Below are 22,064 nucleotides of genomic sequence, written 5' to 3'. Positions count from 1 at the left end.
TAGCTGTTTGTGAGCAGACAACTTAATCAAACACACAAACGAAGGAAGTAGAAAAAGCCATTCAGATAAGTTCAGCATCAAAAGCTGTGAGGACCTGCACACATTCATAACATCCAGGCTCGACTATGCAAACTCCCTCCTTGTCGGCCTCCCCAGTAACTTCCTCCATAGGCTGCAGATCATCCAAAACTCCGCAGCCTGTTTCCTCTCATGCACCAGGCTCCGCGACTCTATCACCCCCATCCTCGCCCGACTCGACTGGCTTCCCATCACAGAGGATACAGTTCAAGATCCTGGTCCTCACTTTCAAAGCTCTCCATGGTCTTGCTCCCCCCTACCTCTGCGACCTCTTAACCCCCTACCAACCTGCCTGCTCCCTCCGCTCAGCGGGCTCCGGCCTGCTTCACATCCCCCGCCTTGCTCGCCCCACTATTGGTAGGCGGGCCTTCAGCCACTCCGACCCCACTCTCTGAAACTCCATCTCACGGTCCCTCCACCTCCCCATCTCCCTTGCCTCCTGCAAGACTCATCTCAAGACAATCCTCTTCGACCATGCCTTCAGTCACCCATCTTCCCCCCCAATCTCCACCCTCCCCGATCCCGAGGTTGGGTCCGAAACACTGATTGTCCAGCGCTGTGGAATGTCCTTCCAATGTGAAAGTCATGTTGTTGTTGTTGCTCTGACAATGACAGAAAGGAGGTGGAGGCCAGGACACTGGACTGAGTTAATAAGCTGCCTTGGTGCTATGATAAGGGGGACATTGAGGTGAGTCTTCTGGAGGATGAGATTGGATAGGCCAAAGAGGCTTCTTTATCTGAACAATCTTATGATCTTGTGATCAAGCTTTGAATCTCAGGTCATGCAAAGGGGTCCGCATCATTCAAAGAAAAAAACACCACAAAGCTCCTATTCAGAAGGTAATCCTAACCAATCTTGTACATAGACACGTTAACAAATGCAAGGAATATTTTTGTGTGACTCCCTGCTCACTTCTACAGTGCAATGTCGTGTAGTCCTCCAATGTCGTGGAGTCCTGTAGCTCAGTGGTTAGAGCACTCGCCTTGCAAGCGAGACACCTGGGTTCAATTCCAGGCAGGGTGAAACCTTGGGCAAGTTTCTTTACTCCACACACCTAATAATAATCCCTCCAAAACAAAACAATAATAAATTGGTCATTTTTCAATCCACGACTGTTTGTGGGACGCTGCTGTGCACAATTGGCTGCTATGTTTCGCCCACAAATATATGGTCAATTCACTTTAAGTCTATTCTGTGAAGCGCTTTGAGACGTCGAGAAGACGTGAAAAGCGCTATATCAAATGCAAGAATTATTATTTATTATTATTATTATTATTATAATGTCACCCAATCTACCAATATTAACCAGAAATTCAAAAATTTAAGAATTAGGTGAAATATGTGTGTAGCATTTACCACTCTGACTAACTTGACACGAATATGAGGGTACATGAGAGGGTAAGCCTGTATCCTTTGAAAGGGCACTGATAGGACATATTCTGCAGACAGAAATATAACTGGTGGTGATCAGCTTCAGGCTAAGTTGTACGACAAAGATGGAAGGATAGAGGTGCTCACACCTCAACCAAATGATAATCATTTTTGTTTGTGTGATAATTATCTCAGGCTCTCAGTTCTTGAACATCAGCCACCTGTCAACAGCTAGACACAGGCTAAAATAACTTCCAGACTGTGACCAGCAAGATTAGAAAACCTGCAATATGGGGAGTGAAAAACCTCCAATCTCATCAAATCATTTGACAAATAACAGTTTGAACAAAATGTTATTGTTATTGCAACGCTTGCAAGACAAATTTAAAAATACATTTGCTGCTTAAATTCCTTGCCTATAGCAGAACCACAGTAGAATGTTTTATTGTGCTTGTTATTTTCTGCTACATACTCCTTGTCAAAAAGGCAACAACAACAACAATAACAATTTATATAGCTCCCTCTACGTCATGGGGGGGGGTCACAGAAAGTTTAACAATGGTGGAGCCCGATGCCGAGCCAGGGGGAGGGGGAAGGTGACTATAGCATGGTTGAAGATGAAAGTCTTTAGTCACAACCTGAAAATGGGGAAAGAGGGGGCAAGGCGAAGGGATTCAGGGAGGGAGTTCCATTTGGGGCATAGTGGCTGAAGGCATGGCCGCCGATGTTTGAGTGAAGGATTCGAGGGACAAGGAGGAGGCTGGAGCCAGTAGAGCGGAGGCAACAGGTAGTGCTGTGAGGAGAGAGGAGATTGAGAGATAGGGGGGAGCCAAGGAATGGAGGGATTTAAACACTAGAGTATGGATTTTGAAATCGATCCGCCCTGTGACAGGAAGCCAATGGAGTTTGGCAAGGACTGGAGTAATTGGGGTACGGAGTTTAGTGCGGGTGGAAGTCATTTAATCATAATGAGAAAAATGATTGTGTGTTATTGCAATTGAAGTGCTATTTCACTAAACAACAATTAAATACTTGTTGTGTCCCAGAGCTATTTATTACTCATAGTTAATGTATAGTGAATAATATCACTTGCCCAACCTATTGCTCCTGTTAACCAAGATATAGGTCTATCCCGGACCAGCAGCCTGTGTAGAGCCCATTTCTGTGGCAGAGGAATACAAATATACTCTGGGAATCCTGCCAATACATCTCTTCCCAAGAGCTGGTTATATATAATCCAAAATACATTCATGAAGCACTTTGCACATCAGGAAGATGGCAAAGCATGTTACTCTGCTAGCTGGGTATCCAACCCAGTGGTGATTGTGGGGGGCGAAGGATGTCTGAAGACGGTGGGGAAGGGAAAGATGACCAACAGCGTGGTCATAAAGGTGAGGCCATTGAGGACAACTGACAGCAAGGCAAATCTTGTGCCTGTAATACATGCTGCTAATTTATCAGCATCAGCAGTGCTGGCTGGTTGTCTGCACCACATGAGGCACCTCAAGCAGTGTTTTATTTTGTCAAGGGCATGTTACTCTCTGTTTTCCTCTCCTCGTTTTCCTCCCTGGGAAATGCACATCCCTGAGGTTGAGGGGAGGTCATGGGCTGCCTCTGAACCTGGGGCTTTAGCACTTCAGAGGCTCACAAGCTCATAGATGAGATCTGTCCCTCTGATATTCCTACCTTCCCTCTGCTCAGCTCTCTTAACAACAGCACCACTAACCTTGTGAACTCGGGATGAGGGACTGAACCCACATGGTGTATATTCCCTCTCTGCATGCCCGACCCCTGGTCTTAGTGCTGCACCATCCAACCACATCCCTTCTATAAATAAAGGCTGAGAAATACCGCTTTACCGCTACATATAACAGCTCCGATATTGCGGAGTTCCGATGGGATTTTTCCACTGCAAGATCACTTTGTCAAAGTCACAACATCTAGTGTCAAGAGGAATTACTGGTCCAAGGCTTTTATATGCTATAAGACATTCACTCTGGGAGATTTTTCAGATCTGTAGTGAACCAGTGGCATAGTCTCTTGTACTAACATTTTGTGAAATGTATTTTAGACAAAAAGATACTTATCCATGAGAAAGGCCAAAGAAAATTAATCATCAGAACCACTGGTTGGAGCAAGGCCTCTTTACCTTTATCAGACCAGATCTGGACCCTTCCATCCAACACATTACAAAGGCTACCTTTGCTTTTGAGGTTAACATTTTCAATGGAATGCTTTCGTGGCTGGGTGCCAAGTCACTAAAAGATATCCAAGAGTGTTTTTGGGGTCGATGGCTGATTTCTCTGCAGTCAGTGGTTAAGCTACAGTCAGTGGTTAGACTGCACCAAACAAAGTATGAGTAAGAACAGGGAAGAAAGTGTGTGCGTGAGTTTATGGTACGACTCGATACAGGTGAGCAGGTTAGTCATTGAACATTGTGTTTCCACTCACCTTTCCCATCCCAGGATTGTCCTTCACCTTGTTGATGGCCCTCAGGAGACATGGGGGGGCCGGTGGAGGGGATGTTTGCAGGCTGCCACTGAAGTTGGTTGGGAAGATGGGAGACTCCGACACATATGGGGGAGGAGGGCGGTGGTGCTTCTTCTTCTTGGAAGACAGGTTGAGTTTCTGAGCAGCTCTGGAAAAATAAAAGGGGGGAATAGATTAATGCAATGAACTCCTGATAGCTGAGCCAGAGATTCAAGATTAGACCATACAAAACAAAGTAAAGCAAGAGTTAAAGTTAAAGCCACCTCTGCACTTCAGCATTGAGGAAACAAACGTCGTTTCATACTACACGGCACCTCAGCTTCAGTAGAAATTAGGAATGTGGTAATAACCCATCCTGAGCTTCCACAACAGCAACAACTTGCATTTCTATTTTTGCCCACAAAACGCATAGTTACTCCTGTGAAACGCTTTGTGATACTCCTGACATGAAAGGTGTTAAACTAAATGTAAAGATTATTATTATTCACACAGGATAACATCTTGGAGCGCTGTACAGTGATAGGGCTGGACTCTAAGCAAGGATAAATGGGAGGGGAGAGGTGATCCCAAGATAGGTTCAAAGCTTCAGAAGACAACACCAACTGTGAGAGCCATGTTTGAGAAGGGTTATCAATATCACTCCCCCGACAGTTTTACCTGTATTATTCTTCATTAAACATACAGTGCACGAACGAGAAACTTCTTCCTCCGTTAAACAAGAATCAAGCGTTCTTGAGCACTCTAATGATTGTGCTTCCTGTCATTGTACCAAATGATTCATAACCAAGCAATAATATTCTACAAGATTCAAACGGCTTTGGGGGATTTAGTTCACATTTTTATTCTTGGTCTGACACACGCGTGAACTCATCACCACAATTAAGAGTAACCCAACCCGACTCAAGAGTTCTGCATAAGTATGTCACTTACACATGTGTTTCACGTGGAATGCACACTTTCACCCTGAAGGAGCACTCCCTATTCATTTAATCCCAGAAAGTATTAGGTATGAGTTGGCAAGAGTCCAACAACACATCGCAACATCACAAAATTTAGGCCATTATTTCTAAATAAAAGTTAATAAACCTATCACATCCATGAAACGATCTAATATTAAACCCTATAACCCCTTTTTCTACCACTACAATTTTGGACAACAACTTACATTTAAATAGTGACGTTCAGAAAGGATAGTGTTTTGGAGCGCTGGAAAGCTTGTACAAGTTTTACTGGGGTATAACTAGCCTCATCTGGAGTACATTCACTCAACCATGATTTAGACATCAGATATCACAATAACAAGGCCAACTGAGAGGTGCTCCTAATGAGTGTTTGCTAGTGTGGAGAGCTGCTGGGATTTTTGCTTTCTGGTACAGGTCTCACATTAAATGTGTGATACAAGCATATCTACTGAGACCAGATTCTATCCCCCACCCCCCACTCCACACACACACGCACACACACTGATAGCAAGCCTGTCAGCATGAATAGAATTGAGATTATTATTGCTGTTACTGAGAGTGAGGTGAGTGAAAATAAGTTGATTTGAAACAGCAAAAAATTGCTTCTGTGAAAATAAATGAATGGCTTTGGAAAATATATATAATAATTCTTGCGTCTGGTATAGCATCTTTCACATCGGGAGCACGTCCCAAAGCACTTTAAATGATTTACTGTGAAATGGAGTGACTATGTGTATTTGTAGGTCAATGTAGCAGCCCAATTGTGCCCAGCAGTGTCCCACAAACATCCATAAAATGAATGACCAATTTTATTTGGAGGATTGTTAGTTAGAACATCAGGAGAAACTCCCTTCTCTTTTCGAAAAATGTCATGGGATTTTTAACGTCCAACTAAACGGGCAGACGGGATCTCAGTTTACAATACAATACAAAATTACAATCGTGTAGTGCCTTTCACATCGGGGGGATGTCTCATCCGAAGGACAGAAACTCCAATAATGCAACAATCTCCATTGGAGTGTCAGCTTAGTCAATGTTAGTTCACTTGTGGGCCTTGAACCCACAATCTTCTGACTCAGATGAAAGAGTGCTATCACTGAGCCAAATAGATACACTAATATGTACATATATAGAGAGAGAAGAAGAGAGAGTTTTCAATTGCAGAGAATAGTCAGCTTGGCTCATTTGATGGCACTCTCGCTCTGAGTCAGAAGGTAATGGATTCAAGTCCCACGTTCGAACTTTGAACTGATATAGTGTAGGCTGACAGTCCAATGTGCAGCATTGTTGGGAGGTCTTTCGGATCAGACGTTAAAAACTGAGGTCCTATCTGCCTGTTCATGTAGATATTAAAGATCCATGGCACTATTCAAAAATAGAAGGGAGTTTCTCCCATGTCCTGACCAACAATCCCCCAAATAAAATTAGTGATTCAATTAATTCTTGGCTGTTTGTGGCACATTGCTGTCCCAATGTATTTATAAAATACACAATTCACAGTTGGCTTGTAAATCGCTTTGAGAAGTGATCCTAATGTGAAAGAACCCAAAATTGCATTTATATAAGATTCAACGTATTCACTACAATTTCTGACTCACTACATTGAAAATGCTACAGAAAATGCAAGGATTACTCCAATAGTATTGAGGTGCATCCAGTGTCTTTAGTATTGTACCCAAGCATGAATTAGTTTATTCAGAAGAGGGATTGAAGGGGTGGGATCAACTCTGCTGAAATAAATCTAAAAGCTTTGTTATAAATGTTCTCCTGGTCAAACCAGCACTCGGTACTAAAAGGGGTTAAAGACCTCAGACAATCGAGGTCACTCAAATCCACTCGAGTTGAATGCTGGCCACACTGAAGGAGGCTTTTGGTCTGTGAAGAATAACTGAAACACTTTTGGACTAGGGAGGTTACAAATTAAATGGCTTCTTTGAAACAGATGTGTACCATTTAAAGGCCTGTTGAACATATCAGCTTAGAGTGCTCGATGAGCGGTAAATAAAATCAGCCGGTTATCATTAGCCCAATATAGGAAAGGAGAAAGGGGGGGGTGAGGAACTAAATAAGGTTGCAAGGAAGATTAATTTAATCAAACATGAAGATGTGTCTCAATTACTAGGCTGGTTGCTTGGCAACCTGGTTTGTGAAGCACTAAGCAGGACATCTGTATTTTTGCCGTGCCATGCGAGAGATTCAAAGCAGCACGCTTAGGTCATGTCAAGGAGCGAGGGTCTGAAATGAAATAAATACAGCAGTAACTTATAGTAAAAATGGTTAGGAACCATCAAGAGATTTGGACATAAATCTTTTATCTATTGAATAAGTGCATCGACCAGCAGGATCCTTTTTATATATAGGTATATTGAGATGTTCATCCTACATGAAAGGCGCTGTGTAAGAGCAAGTTGTTGAATGTATGTGATTAAGATATCAGCCGGACACACAGGGAGCTTTCAGACAGCTCACAAGGATGACAAGGCTGGGAGCTGAACGGCAGTCTTGTGTCCTCCCAATGTAATCACTATCGCTCCAGGCATCGTTCCAGACCATCGTTTCATCTTTTTTACTCTGTTTGGAGCAAGGGCATAATTTCTGAATCACTTGAGTAATCCCGGGTTTAACGAAAGCAAGGAGAAAACTGACAACTTTTGTTATAAAGCAAAATGAAAATAATCTTCTCGGGTGTGTTGGGAAGGTATGAAGCGCTAGGTGCTTATGACTGTCAGTTGCCCACTCTTCTCCGAGCTCAGCTCGGGGAGCAAGGGGATAGACAGATAGATAGGCGAGTCCCGAGACATTGAGATCGACTTTATTAATGTTAAATGGCTTCTATGAAACAGTTGTGTACTCCTTAAAGACCCGTTGAATAAAGCAGATGGTGATCACACCTCCTATATCCTCTCCTCCAAAGCAAAGCTATGCAGCTCGCAGCACAGAAGAGAGTTCCAGAAATGCCACTCGAGCACACTTGGAGCCTAAATTCTCAAGCAGAGGGGACGTAAATGAGCTTCTGAATTGCTCTGGTATCAGCTGTTTGCTAGATAGTCCCTTTGACTCACTTCTGCCCTCAACTCCTTCATGATCTGCTCTCAACCACTACATCCCAAAACTATGGAACTCACTCTCTCAATCCCTCTGCCTTGCCCTCTCCTCCCCATTTATAAATCTCGCCTGAAGACCTTCCTCTTCAATCATGCTTACGGTCACATACCCCTGGCTCGATGTCAGGCTCTGCCACTGTTAAGCGTTCCAAGACTCTATCCTATGCGAAGGCCGCTAAATAAATGCAAGTTGTTATTGTTGTTCCCCTGTCTCAGCCCCCCCCTCCCACCAAACCCCACCGTGCATGTCAATTTTAGTCTGGAGTTTCGTCCACATATTCGCATTTCAAAATGATTCACCTCAGCACTATTGAGTGATTGTGCAACACATGAAAGAAAGCTTCGCTACACACATTTTCACCATGAAATCATCCCCTCCCATCTACACTGACTGGCGCAGAGATACGCGTCTCCCAATCATTGGAAGTGCCGTCGTTCAGATGAGAGGTTAAAAAGTCTGGTCTGCCTGTAAAGGTGGATGATAAAGATCTCATGGCACTAATTGAAAAGAGATGTGAGTTTCTCCCGGTGTCCTGACGAATAACCTCCAAATAAAATTATTCACTTACTCCATGGCTGTTTGTTAGACATTGCTGTTTGCAAATTGGCTGTCAAGTACACCTACAAATTCACTTTATAGTAAAATTCTGTAAAGCACTTTGTGACATCTCAACAACGCGATAAACCACTGTATCAATGTAAAAATTATTATTATTATTATACACCGCGAATGGGCATTTTCTGCCTTATTTGAAGAAGCACCTTTGTGAAAAAGTATTTGCTTGCTGAACTTTCGTTACTTGGGAGAGTATGGTGGATCACGTGTCACTGTTATGTCACGTATAATCGATCCTTTATTGGGGGGAGTACAGAGATAAGATATTACAATGAGATCACATATGGTCAAGTTTAAGTTCATATTTGAGCTGAAGAGTGAATGTGCTTGACAGGTTGAATGGATGCTTCATTTTCCAGGTTGTGTTTTGCTCATCTAGGCTGTGTTGTGATGTGATTTGATACCATCATGTTCTATAATAATAAATAATAATAATTATCCTTACACTTGGTAAAGCACATTTCACATCAGGAGAATGTCCCAAAGCTCTTCACAGGATTTACTGTAAAGTGGAGTGACTGTGTTTTTATGGGTGAATTAATCTGCAATTGCTTCTCAGCCAAGGTGAGTGTTTTATTCATAGTGGGGACAACAATAAAAGCAGCTGTAACATCAAAATATTACCTGTGAATCAATTTGGGAAGTTTCAACATTATATACACTATATCAGGATTGATACCATACATATTATAATGCATATCAATTCTGTTCAGAGTTAGCCAATCTCAACCAGGGCAATTTGTGGGTTCTACAATTGGGAAGGATTATGGCTGTTCGTGGGACATCGCCTACAAAGACACATTCGCTTCACTTCACAATAACAAAAATCCTGCAAAGCACTTTGAGACATTGTGATGATGTGCAAAGGTGCTACATCAAAGGCAAAGATTATTTTATTATACAGTAAAAATCATATGCAGTAAAAATAGAAATGTTGAAATTCGAAAGGGTACAGTTACTGATGTACAGCCAGCACTAAGGCAATGAGAGAAGTGAAACTAAGTAGCACCTGTAGTGATCATATCCACCACCTAACCTAAAGAGGCAGAGCATTTTGAAGCAGTAATTATTCAAGCCCTGAGGAAAGGTAATTTTGAAAAGCATTTTCCTCTCTTCAGAGGCAATTCACAGCTGAACAGGAGACGTCACTTTATCAAACCTCTTTTCTTCCTGGTAGACGATTCGTTCCATTTTGAACAGCAACACACGTCCGAGCTCTGATCACATCTTTGCTCGTCTCCTCTCTGGAGGGAGCTGTATCGTGCTGGTGGCATGAAATTCCGCATGGTCTTACCCCCAAATCCTTAAAATTTAAAATTGTATTGAAGTTTGGAAAATTCTTAAATTAAGCCTTAATTTAGAAGTCCTATATTTAGAGAAGAGCAGAAAAGCAGTTTCCAAATAAGGATGAATTTAAGAATTTTCCAGAATTAAGACTGATCTTAAATTTGAAGATAATGGTCTTAAGGTTAAGACTATAAGAAATTTTGGATGTCAGGCGCCCTCCAGTAACTCATCAAAGTTCTTCATGTGTGACTTCAGACAGTGAGTATCAGCAGTCGGTGAGAAGAGTATCACAGCTTAGCTCTACCCTATCCACACACAACATCCACACACTTGGTCAACAGTGCAATGATGACTGAAGTGGGAACCCAGGACAACAAACAAGCGATTGAGTGACCTCCCGTTCTGTTTTCTCAGTGCCAGCCTCATGTGGTAATAACAAAACACAAATACATGCTCCTGTGAGATTAAGATGGGAATCACGCCAACAGCTTGCAACTAAATGGTACAACCAGCCAAGCCTATTGATCGCAGGCAAACAAGAGTGTTTTCGATAACTGTAATGATTTGTACACTGACATCCACAGTAATCAATTAATGCTCTGATTATTCACAAAGAGCTGACGGCTGGCTCCAATGTACGTTTGCTGCTTTTTTCCTTTTTCTTAAACAAAAAGAATTGTTGTGCTTTTGTTTAAAAAACTGGACGCAAAATCCCTGTGCTGACGTTCAACACACTCTTGTTATCCCAACACTGAATTTGCTTTGGTTTGAGCCCTACATTCTAATACCTAACACAGAGAGATAAAAAAGGGAATAGTCTTTTGTCATGCTGTCTCCGATGCTGAATCTTACACAGGGAGAGTCTCAGAATTGTTCCAACACTCAGTCTCCTCACTTTCAGGTACCTGTGAATGTCCATGTAAGGCCAACTCTGCCACCCCCTTGTACTAAATGCTACTGTAACACCCAAGGGTTTACCATTCATCTAACAAAGCAAATCACGATAGCAAACCGAGAAAGAGGATTTTTGAAAGAGAAAAGACACACACAGACACATATTTTATCAATGTATTTGTTAATCTGCCAATAAGTAAGTGGATTCCAGTTAATCACTACATAAAAATGGTAATAGATTGCACTTCATATTAAAGAACCACTTTATTGCTCGTCATTAAAGAATAAGGGGATGATTAGCTGATGTAATGCAGACTCTATTGCAGCTGTTAGAATCTGCCTCGCTGACACACGTTTGAATTTGTTTTGAACACACAACACAGGATCCAAACTAATCGCAGAAAATGGAACGATAGCAAGTATTGCAACAAGCCAGGATCTGACAATAATGCAAAATACCTTTATTGCACTTATAAACCTCTCTCAGTGTTACAGAGCCTTGGGGCACCAGATCAGTTAACGGGGTATACACAGAGGATGCAGTTCACTAATAATCCGCTCTGAGATAGAAGTGTTTACTTACTCTGCTGTCCGGTCCATCATTTTCAACTCAAGTCTACATCAAGACCTGGATAATGACGTTAATAGACTTCCCCTCTCATTATGGCAGTCCGCACCTGTTTGAGCTTTTAAACTTTCACATCCCTCGCACTTTGCACCACTTGGTGAGGTGAGGAGATAAAGTCATGCCATCAGCTGCTTTGCAAGTTTAAAATCCATTCTGCAAATTTGCATTTTGTTTTCTTCCCTTTTTTGAGATATATAAATTTAGAAGTGTAAAAAAAACACTTCAGTCATCCTGGTCTACATGATTTTGCTGGGCTCCTGTGTGGCTTCACCTTGGCTTCACAAGCACCTGCTGGTACGGTCACACCTGCAGCAGACAGTCGGCAAAGCAAGCTGTAACCTTGTTGATGCAGCAGACAGCGAAGCTCTCTCCACCATGGGGAATGCACCAATTCTCTTCCTTTTGCTAACTGCGAGCGCCTGTAGGATCCCCATTCACTTGGTCAAATTGAGCACAATTTGGCAGGCAGCGGAGTGAGTGCTGCACTCAGCCTGCTCAGGCAGGGACTCTTCCGGCTCATCGTCTGCAATCAATGGCTCCTCTTAATCCAGCGGAGTAAATTAAGAATTATTTTCCTCCCATCTGCAGCAAGCCCCTGACAGAAGTTTCTTTGAGAACAGGGCAGGCTAGAGACACGGTCACAAAGCCATAGCAACTGAGCAACTGGAACGCATGTTGGTTTCTGCCTTGTCTTTGGTGGATCTCCTCCTTACCCCAGCACATCAGCCACACACACTCATGAAGAATTCATGAGTTCTCCCTTGTCTTTTACAATACTCACACTCTCTCTCACACACGCACATCCTCACACGCAGATTTCAAAATCTTAGTCTTTTACGCTTTCTTTTTTTTTGGTAAATCATAAATCATTTCATTTATGCAAAACAGAGTCACGCAGATACACACTACTTAATTACCGTAGTCAATTACTGCACTTAATTGCTGCAGTTAATTGCTGCGTTTTTATGACATCGAGAGCTTTTTCTGAGTTTGCCACTTTAAATAATTCACATTCCACACGGAATCACTCGTCAATTAACTCCCCCCCCACCCCAACCACTCTCTCACTCCCATCCCAACCACACTCTCACTCCCACCCTCACCACTCTCTCACTCCTACCCCAAGCACTCTCTCACTCCCACCCTCACCACTCTCTCACTCCCATCCCAACCACACTCTCACTCCCACCCTCACCACTCTCTCACTCCTACCCCAAGCACTCTCTCACTCCCACCCTCACCACTCTCTCATTCCCACCCCAACCAGTCTCTCACTCCCACCTTCACCACTCTCTCACCCCCACCAGTCTCTCACTCCCATCCTCACCACTCTCTCACCCCTACCAGTCTTTCACCCCCACCCCCACCACTCTCTCAGCCCCACCCTCACCACTCTCTCACTCCCACCCCACCACACTCTCAATCCCAATCCAACTACTCTCTCACCCCCACCCCCACCAGTCTTTCACCCCCACCCTCACCACTCTCTCACTCCCACCAGTCTCTCACTCCCATCCTCACCACTCTCTCACCCCCACCACTCTCTCACCCCCACCCCCACCATTCTCAGCCCACCCCCATCATGCAAATGCAAATTGTGGAAAGTTTTTTTTAACCCAGACTCTTGTGTTTGAATTTTCTGCAGCTTGCTTACAGCTTGCACTTACACTGCACCTTATTCGTAAAAATAAACATCTCAAATGCTTTACCACTCTCTCACTGGTGTATACCAAGCTTCACAATAATTCATAAAAAACAGAGCGAATGTTGGCAATAAGGGCAAACACCTACCCGTGGAACAATTTTTTTTGTCTCAATTTTAAAAGCCTTACATTGTCGCTGCTGCAAACTTATCTACTCGGCGGTCAAAGGGTTAATAGCTAACGTCTGCCGTCACACTTCATAAACGTCTGGAGTGAAAACCAGTGAGGAACAACTCGGGAGCCGTCTCTCCACAATTCACCACCTCTTTCCTCCCGGGTCCTGTGGCGTTTGACTGTGGATTTTGTTTTGGCTGCAGACACGGCATTGCCACCTTGCTCAATCTGAAATGCCGCATTACTAAAAGCTGCCTGGCACAGAGACGGCAGTGAGGGACTGAGCTGAGCCAAGACACCAGCCAAAATTGAATTAGATTCTCCCAAAGCCAGTTGCTTCTCTGCTGCACAATTGAATTATGCCCTGAGCATGCAATGTGAGCTTCTTGGTGAGTGAGCGTATGTGTGGGGTTGGGGGGGGGGGGGGGTGGGCGTTGGTGAGCACAACACAGACTGGATATTAAAATGTGCTAAAGGACTGTGTGTGAGAGGTGGGGGGAGAAAAGAGAATCTTTTATCATTCAGCATGTGTGTGCATGAGTACCAGCTGATCCTCATGCCGTGATGGGAGCCAGCGTAGTGGAACAGATATAACAGCCAAAGTCAATGTGTGCTGATTTTACAAGAAATGCTCCCTAATTACAAGGAACATTATTCACAGCGTTACCTGGGGACAAGCTCTGCTGTGTTTTTTTACCTGATTGCTCTTTCATTAATATTTTCTAAAGACAGCAGACTGTCAGTCCTGTTTCCTCTTCACAGAACCCCCCCACCCACCCTCCCACACACACACATCAACCACCACAATATGCTGTCAGATATCTCCACTTTTCTGTCTCCTCTCCCTCGGCCTGATTCATACCCACTCCGATCTGATGAGATTACAGCAGTGCTGGACCAGGACGCCAGCGGTTGCCAGTGAGTCAGAGTGCTGGATCAGCATGAAAACAGCAGCCAGTTGTTCTGAGCAGGAAGCCGCGGTGTGTTGCAGATGCTGCCATCCCCTTGCTCGGTCTTGTACAGAGATATATTACACCATGATTGCTGAAAGTAGCAATCTTTTCGTACTAACAATCCTTACTTTTAATACTTTTAATACAGCACCTTTCACATTGGGAGGACGTCTTGAAGCACTTCACTGTATACACTGTATTCACTGTATACAGCAGTGTACTTAATACACACAAGACTATGTATTTTATGGGAGAGCACAGCAGCCAATTTGTGCATAGCTGTGTCCCACAAACAGCCATGAAATGAACAACCAATTTTATCAGGGGGATTACGGGATTATGGGATTATCGGCCAGGGCACCACTATTCTTTTTTCAAACAGTGCCAACAGTGAATCTTTAACTGTACAGGCAGACAGGAGTTTGGTTTGACACATATCTTGACTTTATAGTGTGAATATGGATCATTTCAGCTCAGAGGGCAGGTTAAAGTGAAGCATGGTTTATGGAGCAATTGTTCTATTTCCATTTACCTGCATTTGGCTGTTTATACTTTTTCCATTATCAAACCCTAATACTACTCTGTCTTGCACTATATTTTCTCTTGTAGCCCCATAGGGATGGCCTGCTATCCATTTTTTTAAAAATATCTTTTTCTTCCCACACGCCGCGATTCTTTACCACCAAACAATGGTCAACACTCACAATGTAGAACTCCAGAGAGTTCATGAAGAGCAAGAGAGAAGAAAGTCAAGAAGGCGTGGTTAGTTGATAATAATAATAATCTTTGCATTTTATATAGTGCCTTATCACTTTGTCGAGCTATCTCAGAGCGCTTCACAGGATATACTGTGCAGTGGATTTGACTGTGTATTTTGTGGGCGAAATGCGGCAGCCAGTTTGTGCAGTCTGACTGAAAAACAGTGAAACTCTAACCGGGCACTGTCCATTATGAGTATCAGTTAATGTGCTAGGTTTGGAGCTCACAACTCTCAGGCCTAGTGCTCAAGCCCAGCACATCAACTGCTGCTCAGAATGGATAGTGCCCTAAGGCTCTCCAGTCAGTTAAACACTTATCTTAAAAAAAAAATTCTTTCCCTTTCAAACATGGGGATGAGTGTACATACGCTGCTTGTGTAATAATAATAATCCTTGCATTTGATATAGCATCTTATCACATCTTCAAGACATCTCAAAGCACTTCACAGAATATACTGTAAAGTGAATTGACTGTATATTTTGTGGGAAAAATACAGTGAGTGAGGGTAGTGAGGCTAATGACTGGAGGTTTTACAGGGCAGCAACATAAATCAAGACCAATTCTAAGATGATCAAGCTTCCTTAGCTCATTCAGTCTGCCAACACTCAATGTAGCAAATAAAAAAAGTCATTGGGAACACTCAGCAGGTCAGGCAGCATGTACAGAGAGATGAAAGTGAGTTCTGATGAAAGGTCATCTACCTGAAATGTTGACTCACTTTCCTTTATCGATAGATGCTGCCTGGCCTGCTGAGTGATCCCAGTGACTTCTGTGTTTATTTCAGATTTCCAACATCTACAGTAGTTTGCCTTTTATTCAATGTAACAATAATGCTTGAATTTGATATAGAGACACGTCATTGAGATGTTTCAAAGGGCTTCACATGGTTTTACTTTGAAATATAGTGACTGTGGATGTGTAAACACGGCAGCCAATTTGCACACAGTAAAAGCCATGACCAATTTTTTTATCTGGGCAATTGTTGATCAGGATATCAGGAGAAACGTATATCTATTGAATAGGCAGACAGGAGCTTGGCTTAACATCTCATCTAAAGGAATGCACCTGCCACACTGCAGGGCTCCCTCAGCAATGATTGGAGTATCTACCCAGACTGTGAGTTCAGAGTCCTCGCATGGGGTTTGAATGCACAACTTTCTGACTCAGAGGCAAAAATGCTACCAACTGTGCCAGCCTCACATTGTCTGGATTAGCACAGCACTCAGGGGAACATCCAGACACCAAAAAAAGCATACCTCAGCACGAGACCTAAAGACTGGAGAGAAGAAAATTAGAAGTGGGAGGGGGCAAAGAAAGAGGGAAGAATGTCTGAAAATAAGGAGGTTACTATTTTATAAACTACCCAAGTTTCCTCGAAACACTTCCAACTCCCCAGCTGGATAATCTCACAGACCGTGTCTGACTGCACATAATGGTTACAAAATAACCTACAGCCAGACAAAAATCTCGGAAAGCCAATTTAGCACAGCAATATGAGTGGATAACAACCTTGCTACATCACAGACTTTGGAAAATCACCTCTTTGATGCCCAGCTATTGAGATGTACAATCAGACGGCAATTTGGTTAAAAAAGAGGAGGGAATCTTCAACAATGGTCTGAAATTCAATCTTAAAAACCGAGCAGAAATGGAAAGTGCCATCACATAACTGACGTTACAAATGACTGGGGCTCAACATTGTGTGGGAGGAAGGGGAAGAAGGGACAGAAGAAAAGATAATTAATCATCAATTATGAGATCCAAAATCTATATTTAGTTGATTACTACTTAACATAAATGTGAACATCATGCAGAGGTAACTTTTCAGGATGTACATTTTTTTCACAGATGTGGCCGCATAACCACCTACAAGTAAACACCTATAATAATAATAATAATAATAGACCTTGCATTTGATATAGCGCTTTTCACGTCGGGAGGACGTCCCAAAGCGCTTCACAGAACACACTGTAAAGTGAATTGACTGTATATTTGTGGGCGAACACGGCAGCCAATTGCGCACAGCAATGTCCCACAAACAGTTATGAAATGAATAACCAATTTAATATGGGGGATTGTTGGCCAGGACACTTGTAGAAACTCGCTTATCTTTTTGAATAGCGCCAATGGATCTTTAACATCCACTCAAACAATCCACCCTCGGTCTAATGTCTCCTCCAAAGAACGACATCTCCAACAAGACAGTGCACCCCACTGCATTGGAGTGTCAGCCTAGACTATGTGAGTTTGAGTCCAGTGTGTGGCTTGAACTCACACCCTTCTGAATCAGAGACGAGAATGCTACTAACTGACATAGTTATTCACCTCCTGGATACTTTGGATACTCTTAAGCACGGTTGTTTGGAAGTTGTGAATAGCATCCTTCATTTTCTTACTGCTGTGTTTCTCCTAGGCTCTGGTGAAGCCTGGTACACCTATGATTAAAGCACATGGCAGGAGCAGGCATTTATATGTGCTGACATTGCTACCTCCAGACAAGCCATGAATCTTACCATCTGAAGGTGGGTCTCTGCTCTCTTGGAGATAATATGTGCTATTTGTTGTAGCGCCTATACTGTCAATGTCTCAAAGTGGGCAAGGTCATTACTGTAAAGTGTAATGTGTGTGACTGTGTATTTGTAGGTTAACGTGGCCGCCAATTTGCATATGAGTATGATGCACAAACAGCCAGGGTTTTATTTTAATCAGCTGTTTGTCTGGCACATGGTTGAAAAGAAATATCTTAAGATGGGCTTTAAAAGTGGGGAGGAAGGTAGTGTAGCGGAGGGACTCTGGCGTGAATTCCAAAGAGGGAGGGCAGAATGGCTGAAAGCTTGTTCACTGATGGTAGGGCGGATAGGGCAGTGGACACGAAGGGCTTATAAGCAAGCAATGTCTGATACTTGGATGTGGATGCTGCTGCATTCCATCGCAGTCAGTAGAAATAAATTGGTGCTTTGAAAACTTGCTCTCAAGTTACAATTTATCTCAGTAGAGTTGACCTTCACCAGGGCGCCACTGTGCCTTCTGTCCCATCACACATTTGCCCCCATCCAGGTAATGAATGGTTGACTGACCCATTAGTCTCTCCATCTCTCCTGTCACAAAAGAAATGACTTGCAGCCCTATCGCATCACAGAGTGTGGGAACCGCTGTGCCATTAATCTATTTACTTTTACATGCGAGCAATTAAAGATTCCCGCTGCGATGGTAATGCTATTGTAATAGAAAGAGGCAAGAATAAATTAATTAAAATAACAGCGGGTGACCTTGCCAGTTAAAAGTAATTTCTGAATTGGGGGCTGGTAGAACACCTAATAAATGTACAATACTGGCCCGCATGAATAGATATAGCTCCCATTTCTCAAGTATTACTGCTACATCTGATAATTTGCCTCAAATGCATTCAAAATGATAGAATACTGCCATTAACAATCATAAATGTTTAATTCTTAAAAAGTTCAGGAATACTGAAAGCTTTCGCAATCTCCAACCTCCTATACCTAAGCTCGAAGAGGTTGTATCAGCCTAGATCAGTTGGTACCACTTTCATTTCTGAATCAGAGTTTCAAGCCTGACAACAGGACTTTGCACTCAAAGTCTAGGTTGACACTCCAAAGCAGTGCTGTGTGGGAACACTATATTGTCATAGTGCCTTCAGATAAGACGTTAAACGAGGTCCTGTTCAGGTGGACATTAAAGATCCCGTGGCAATATGCAAAAAGAGAGTTTTTTGATCATGCTATAATTCTCCGTTTGTCCCAGGGTCCTGGCCACCAACCTCCTTAGGAAATTGGTTATTCTAATCAACTCTCATTTGTGGGACATTGCAGTGGGTAATTTTGCTGCTGTATTTGCCTCCGAACATATAGTCACTACACTTTACACTATATTTTGTGAAGTGCTTTGAGATGGCTTCCTAACGTGAAAAGCACTAAATCAAATGCAAAAATTATCATTATAAAGCAATGCTGTGATTTCTTCCCATTTTATTAGAGTTGTAACTTTCTTACTCCATTCTCTTCAGTCAATCAATCTACCTCAATCCAGGAGAACAAGTAACTGCAACTGTAAATCCTGACAGATGTTTGTGGTAATAGCGACCTCTTAATCAACCTTCGCTTGCTATGATTCTCCCCTCCCCAACCTAAGCCCTGAGTAGTCTTCCCATTCCCGCTTTCAAACCCCGAACTGGAGATGGATGGGAATTGGAAATTTAACTTATTCAAAAGTGTGTCTGTGTGTGTGGGCGTGCGGGGGGTGGGGGTGGGGGTGAAAGTTGAACAGTTAAAGAGGCGGTGTAGTGTATAACTAATTTTTAGGTATGTTGAGTTGTTGAGTTTATGAAACATCGTCCTTTGGATTTCCTCTGCTGCAAAACTACTATTAGGGCTTCAGTGCCAAATTCACAGCAGACACAGGAGCTGCAGTGGCAATGTGAAGAGATCATCACATCATCACACTCCTTTATGTAATAAACATGGTGAAGCATCCGGCACGATACCTTACTGCAATGACTTGCGACAGAGTCTCATTTCTTCCCCTCAGTGTAAAATTCAGCCATTCTGCTCATCTTCATCACACAAACAGGCACACATGTCATCTGACACCCCCATGGGAATGTGTGAACACCACCAACCACACCAACAACCACTTTAATACTAAACCATCTCAGTGTTTCGCTTTGACCAAATAAAACCAGGCAAATTTTCTTTCCACAGCTCCTCTAGACCCCTGCTTTTATTTATCCAGATAGTGAAGATCAACCAATCTGTTCATAAGCCTTCTAAATGAAATGTTTTCAGTCAACTGTCTGTGCGGAAACCTATCATCATGCTTAAGAGTATCCAAAACAGATACAGTTCTACATATGCATGAGGCCTACATTTGGTAATTTTCCTGTATCTGGAAATGAATGCGCACTCTCTCCCTTGAGGGACACACCATGCCTATTTTAATGAGAACCTAGATGGAGTGATCTGATCCGTATAGCTGGACACTATCAAGGCTTCAAAGAGCAAGAGAGAAAACAAGATGAGCCAAGAAGTCAAGGTTGGGTTTCAAAAGCCTTTTCACACTATGGCTGTCTGTTATTACTGTGGACAACTTAGCCCACTAAATACACAGCCAAAACACTACAAGGTGTATCCTGTAAAGTGCTTCGAGATATCCTCCCGATGCTATAACAAATGCAAAAATTATTTTATTTTATTATAATTACATTAAAAAATTCCTGAAAGCCTGTATTGTGGCGAGCATGTAGCTTTCTAACCTAAAGTTATCATTTCATGCAAAAAAAGTCATCCCCTTAATGTGTTATTCTTTTCTGAAAACATGTTAGAGCACGATGAATTGGCGCATGAAAAATCATTTGGAAAACGAATAAAAGCTATTTCTGAAGTCTCCCTATCAGGAATATTTACAGTGCAAATTTACTGTAATAATCAGCGGCAATGCTGAGATCAGCAAGAGGTTAGTGGGTCTGTCCAGTGTTAATCAGTAGCAACTTTAAAGATTCACACTAAACCTGCCATCTAATTAATGAGCCTCTGGAAGCTGAACTTGCATAGATGTGGCTTTCTCAAACATTACATCTGGCTGACTGCAAAAAAATTGTTAAAGGCTTTCTCTGATAGAACCAGCGACTGATTGCTTCTCTCTATTTCCCAGCTCCTTGCCTTTTATCCATTGCCAGCCACCACTTAATACACTATCTCCCAAATCATCCCAATCTGTACAAATTAGACCCACTCAGGTCACTCGTATCAAGGTTGAAATGGATAAAACGAATGAGAAATAATTCTAATCAATTTTCATTTCATTCAATGCGAGTCTAGGAGAAAACAAATTCCATCAATGATGGCATCAGATTATGTATTATCAGCTGTAAAACCTGGAAATATCTGTATTTAGCAATTTGCCAGTTATAATTTTGGTTAATCTTAATGGTCTCCTAACAATATATTTTTCCCTTTGTGAATGTTTGTGTAGAAATTACATTTGGGTCTAGAACTGTGATTTACTCTATTGACATTGCATTAAAGAATGCCCAGAATTTGTCAAATATATTGACAAATTCATTCCCCCAAAAATGAATTGAGTAGTAAAACACTGTTCATTCATTTCGTGACTGTTTGTGGGACATTGCTATTTGTGGGGCCAAAAGGTGTAAATTGGCTGCTCTGTTCGCTTACAAAAATACACTTCATAGTATATTCTGTGAAGGGTTTTGAGAGGTCCTCCCAATGTGAAAGGTAGTTTATCAAATGCAAAGATTATTATTATTAATAAATTCCTAAAATATTGGCTTTAATTTTAAAGCTAGTTTCCTTTAACTTCTCTTTGGAACTACTCAAAATGGACTTCAAAATTAAAACTGAATTCAAGAATTTGTCCAATGCTGCACACTGAAATGCTGCGTTAATACAGTAAATCTATTCTAGACACAGGTGAAATTTTATTTCAGTTTTGGTGTGGGATTTTAATGTTGGAAAATAGAACACTTTGTCATTCTGGGCATCTAATAAGGCATCAAGCACTCCCTGTTCAGGTATCACACATCAAGAAAAGCACCACGTGGACCTATTTCCCAAACCAGCCATGCGTTTTTTCTGAGTTAATTAACAAAATCTAAATATACTTTGCCCATAAAATATACAGTCAATTCACTTTACAGTATATCCCATGAAGAGCTTTGAGATTTCTCAAAGACACGGTAAGGCACTATATCAAATGCAAGGATTATTATTATTAAAGAAATGGATGAACATACCTGTAAATACTATATAGGCAAAATGTGTACTGACTCCACCAGTACGTAAACCATCGTAAAACTGCAGAACAACAAACTGAAAAGGATTTCATAAAGGAACTAAACAAGTTCCTTTTAGCTAAAAAAAAGTCAAGCGACTAAGATATACTGAAGGAATCTTGTAGAAATTGGATGGATTAGCTAGATGAAATGATGTTCACCTTTTGCCTGATATTCCTATTATTCTACTGTATAAAATAGGCAGCTTTCAACAATGGTTCCGTTCTCAGAAACCACTGGGTGAAATTAAATCATCTGCACAATACAATTTACATTTAAATAGTGACTTTCAC

At 42.1% G+C, this 22,064-nt stretch overlaps 1 protein-coding gene across 2 annotated transcripts in view; it reads right to left on the bottom strand.

Annotated features, from left to right (window-relative positions):
* The window catches only part of kif26ba (kinesin family member 26Ba), a 224,465-nt gene that overhangs the window by 78,648 nt on the left and 123,753 nt on the right, over positions 1–22,064 (bottom strand). For both annotated transcript variants that reach the window (XM_042333290.1, XM_042333291.1), the window contains exon 5: positions 3,902–4,088. In XM_042333290.1, coding sequence (XP_042189224.1) covers positions 3,902–4,088 — 187 coding nt within the window. The remainder of the gene's footprint in view (positions 1–3,901; positions 4,089–22,064) is intronic.

The sequence above is a fragment of the Callorhinchus milii genome, unplaced genomic scaffold (genome assembly GCF_018977255.1).
Source record: "Callorhinchus milii isolate IMCB2004 unplaced genomic scaffold, IMCB_Cmil_1.0 Scaffold3, whole genome shotgun sequence".
Classification (NCBI taxonomy): Eukaryota; Metazoa; Chordata; class Chondrichthyes; order Chimaeriformes; family Callorhinchidae; genus Callorhinchus; species Callorhinchus milii.
Note: the sequence above shows the minus strand (reverse complement) of the source record. Positions and strands in the feature narration are given on the sequence as shown.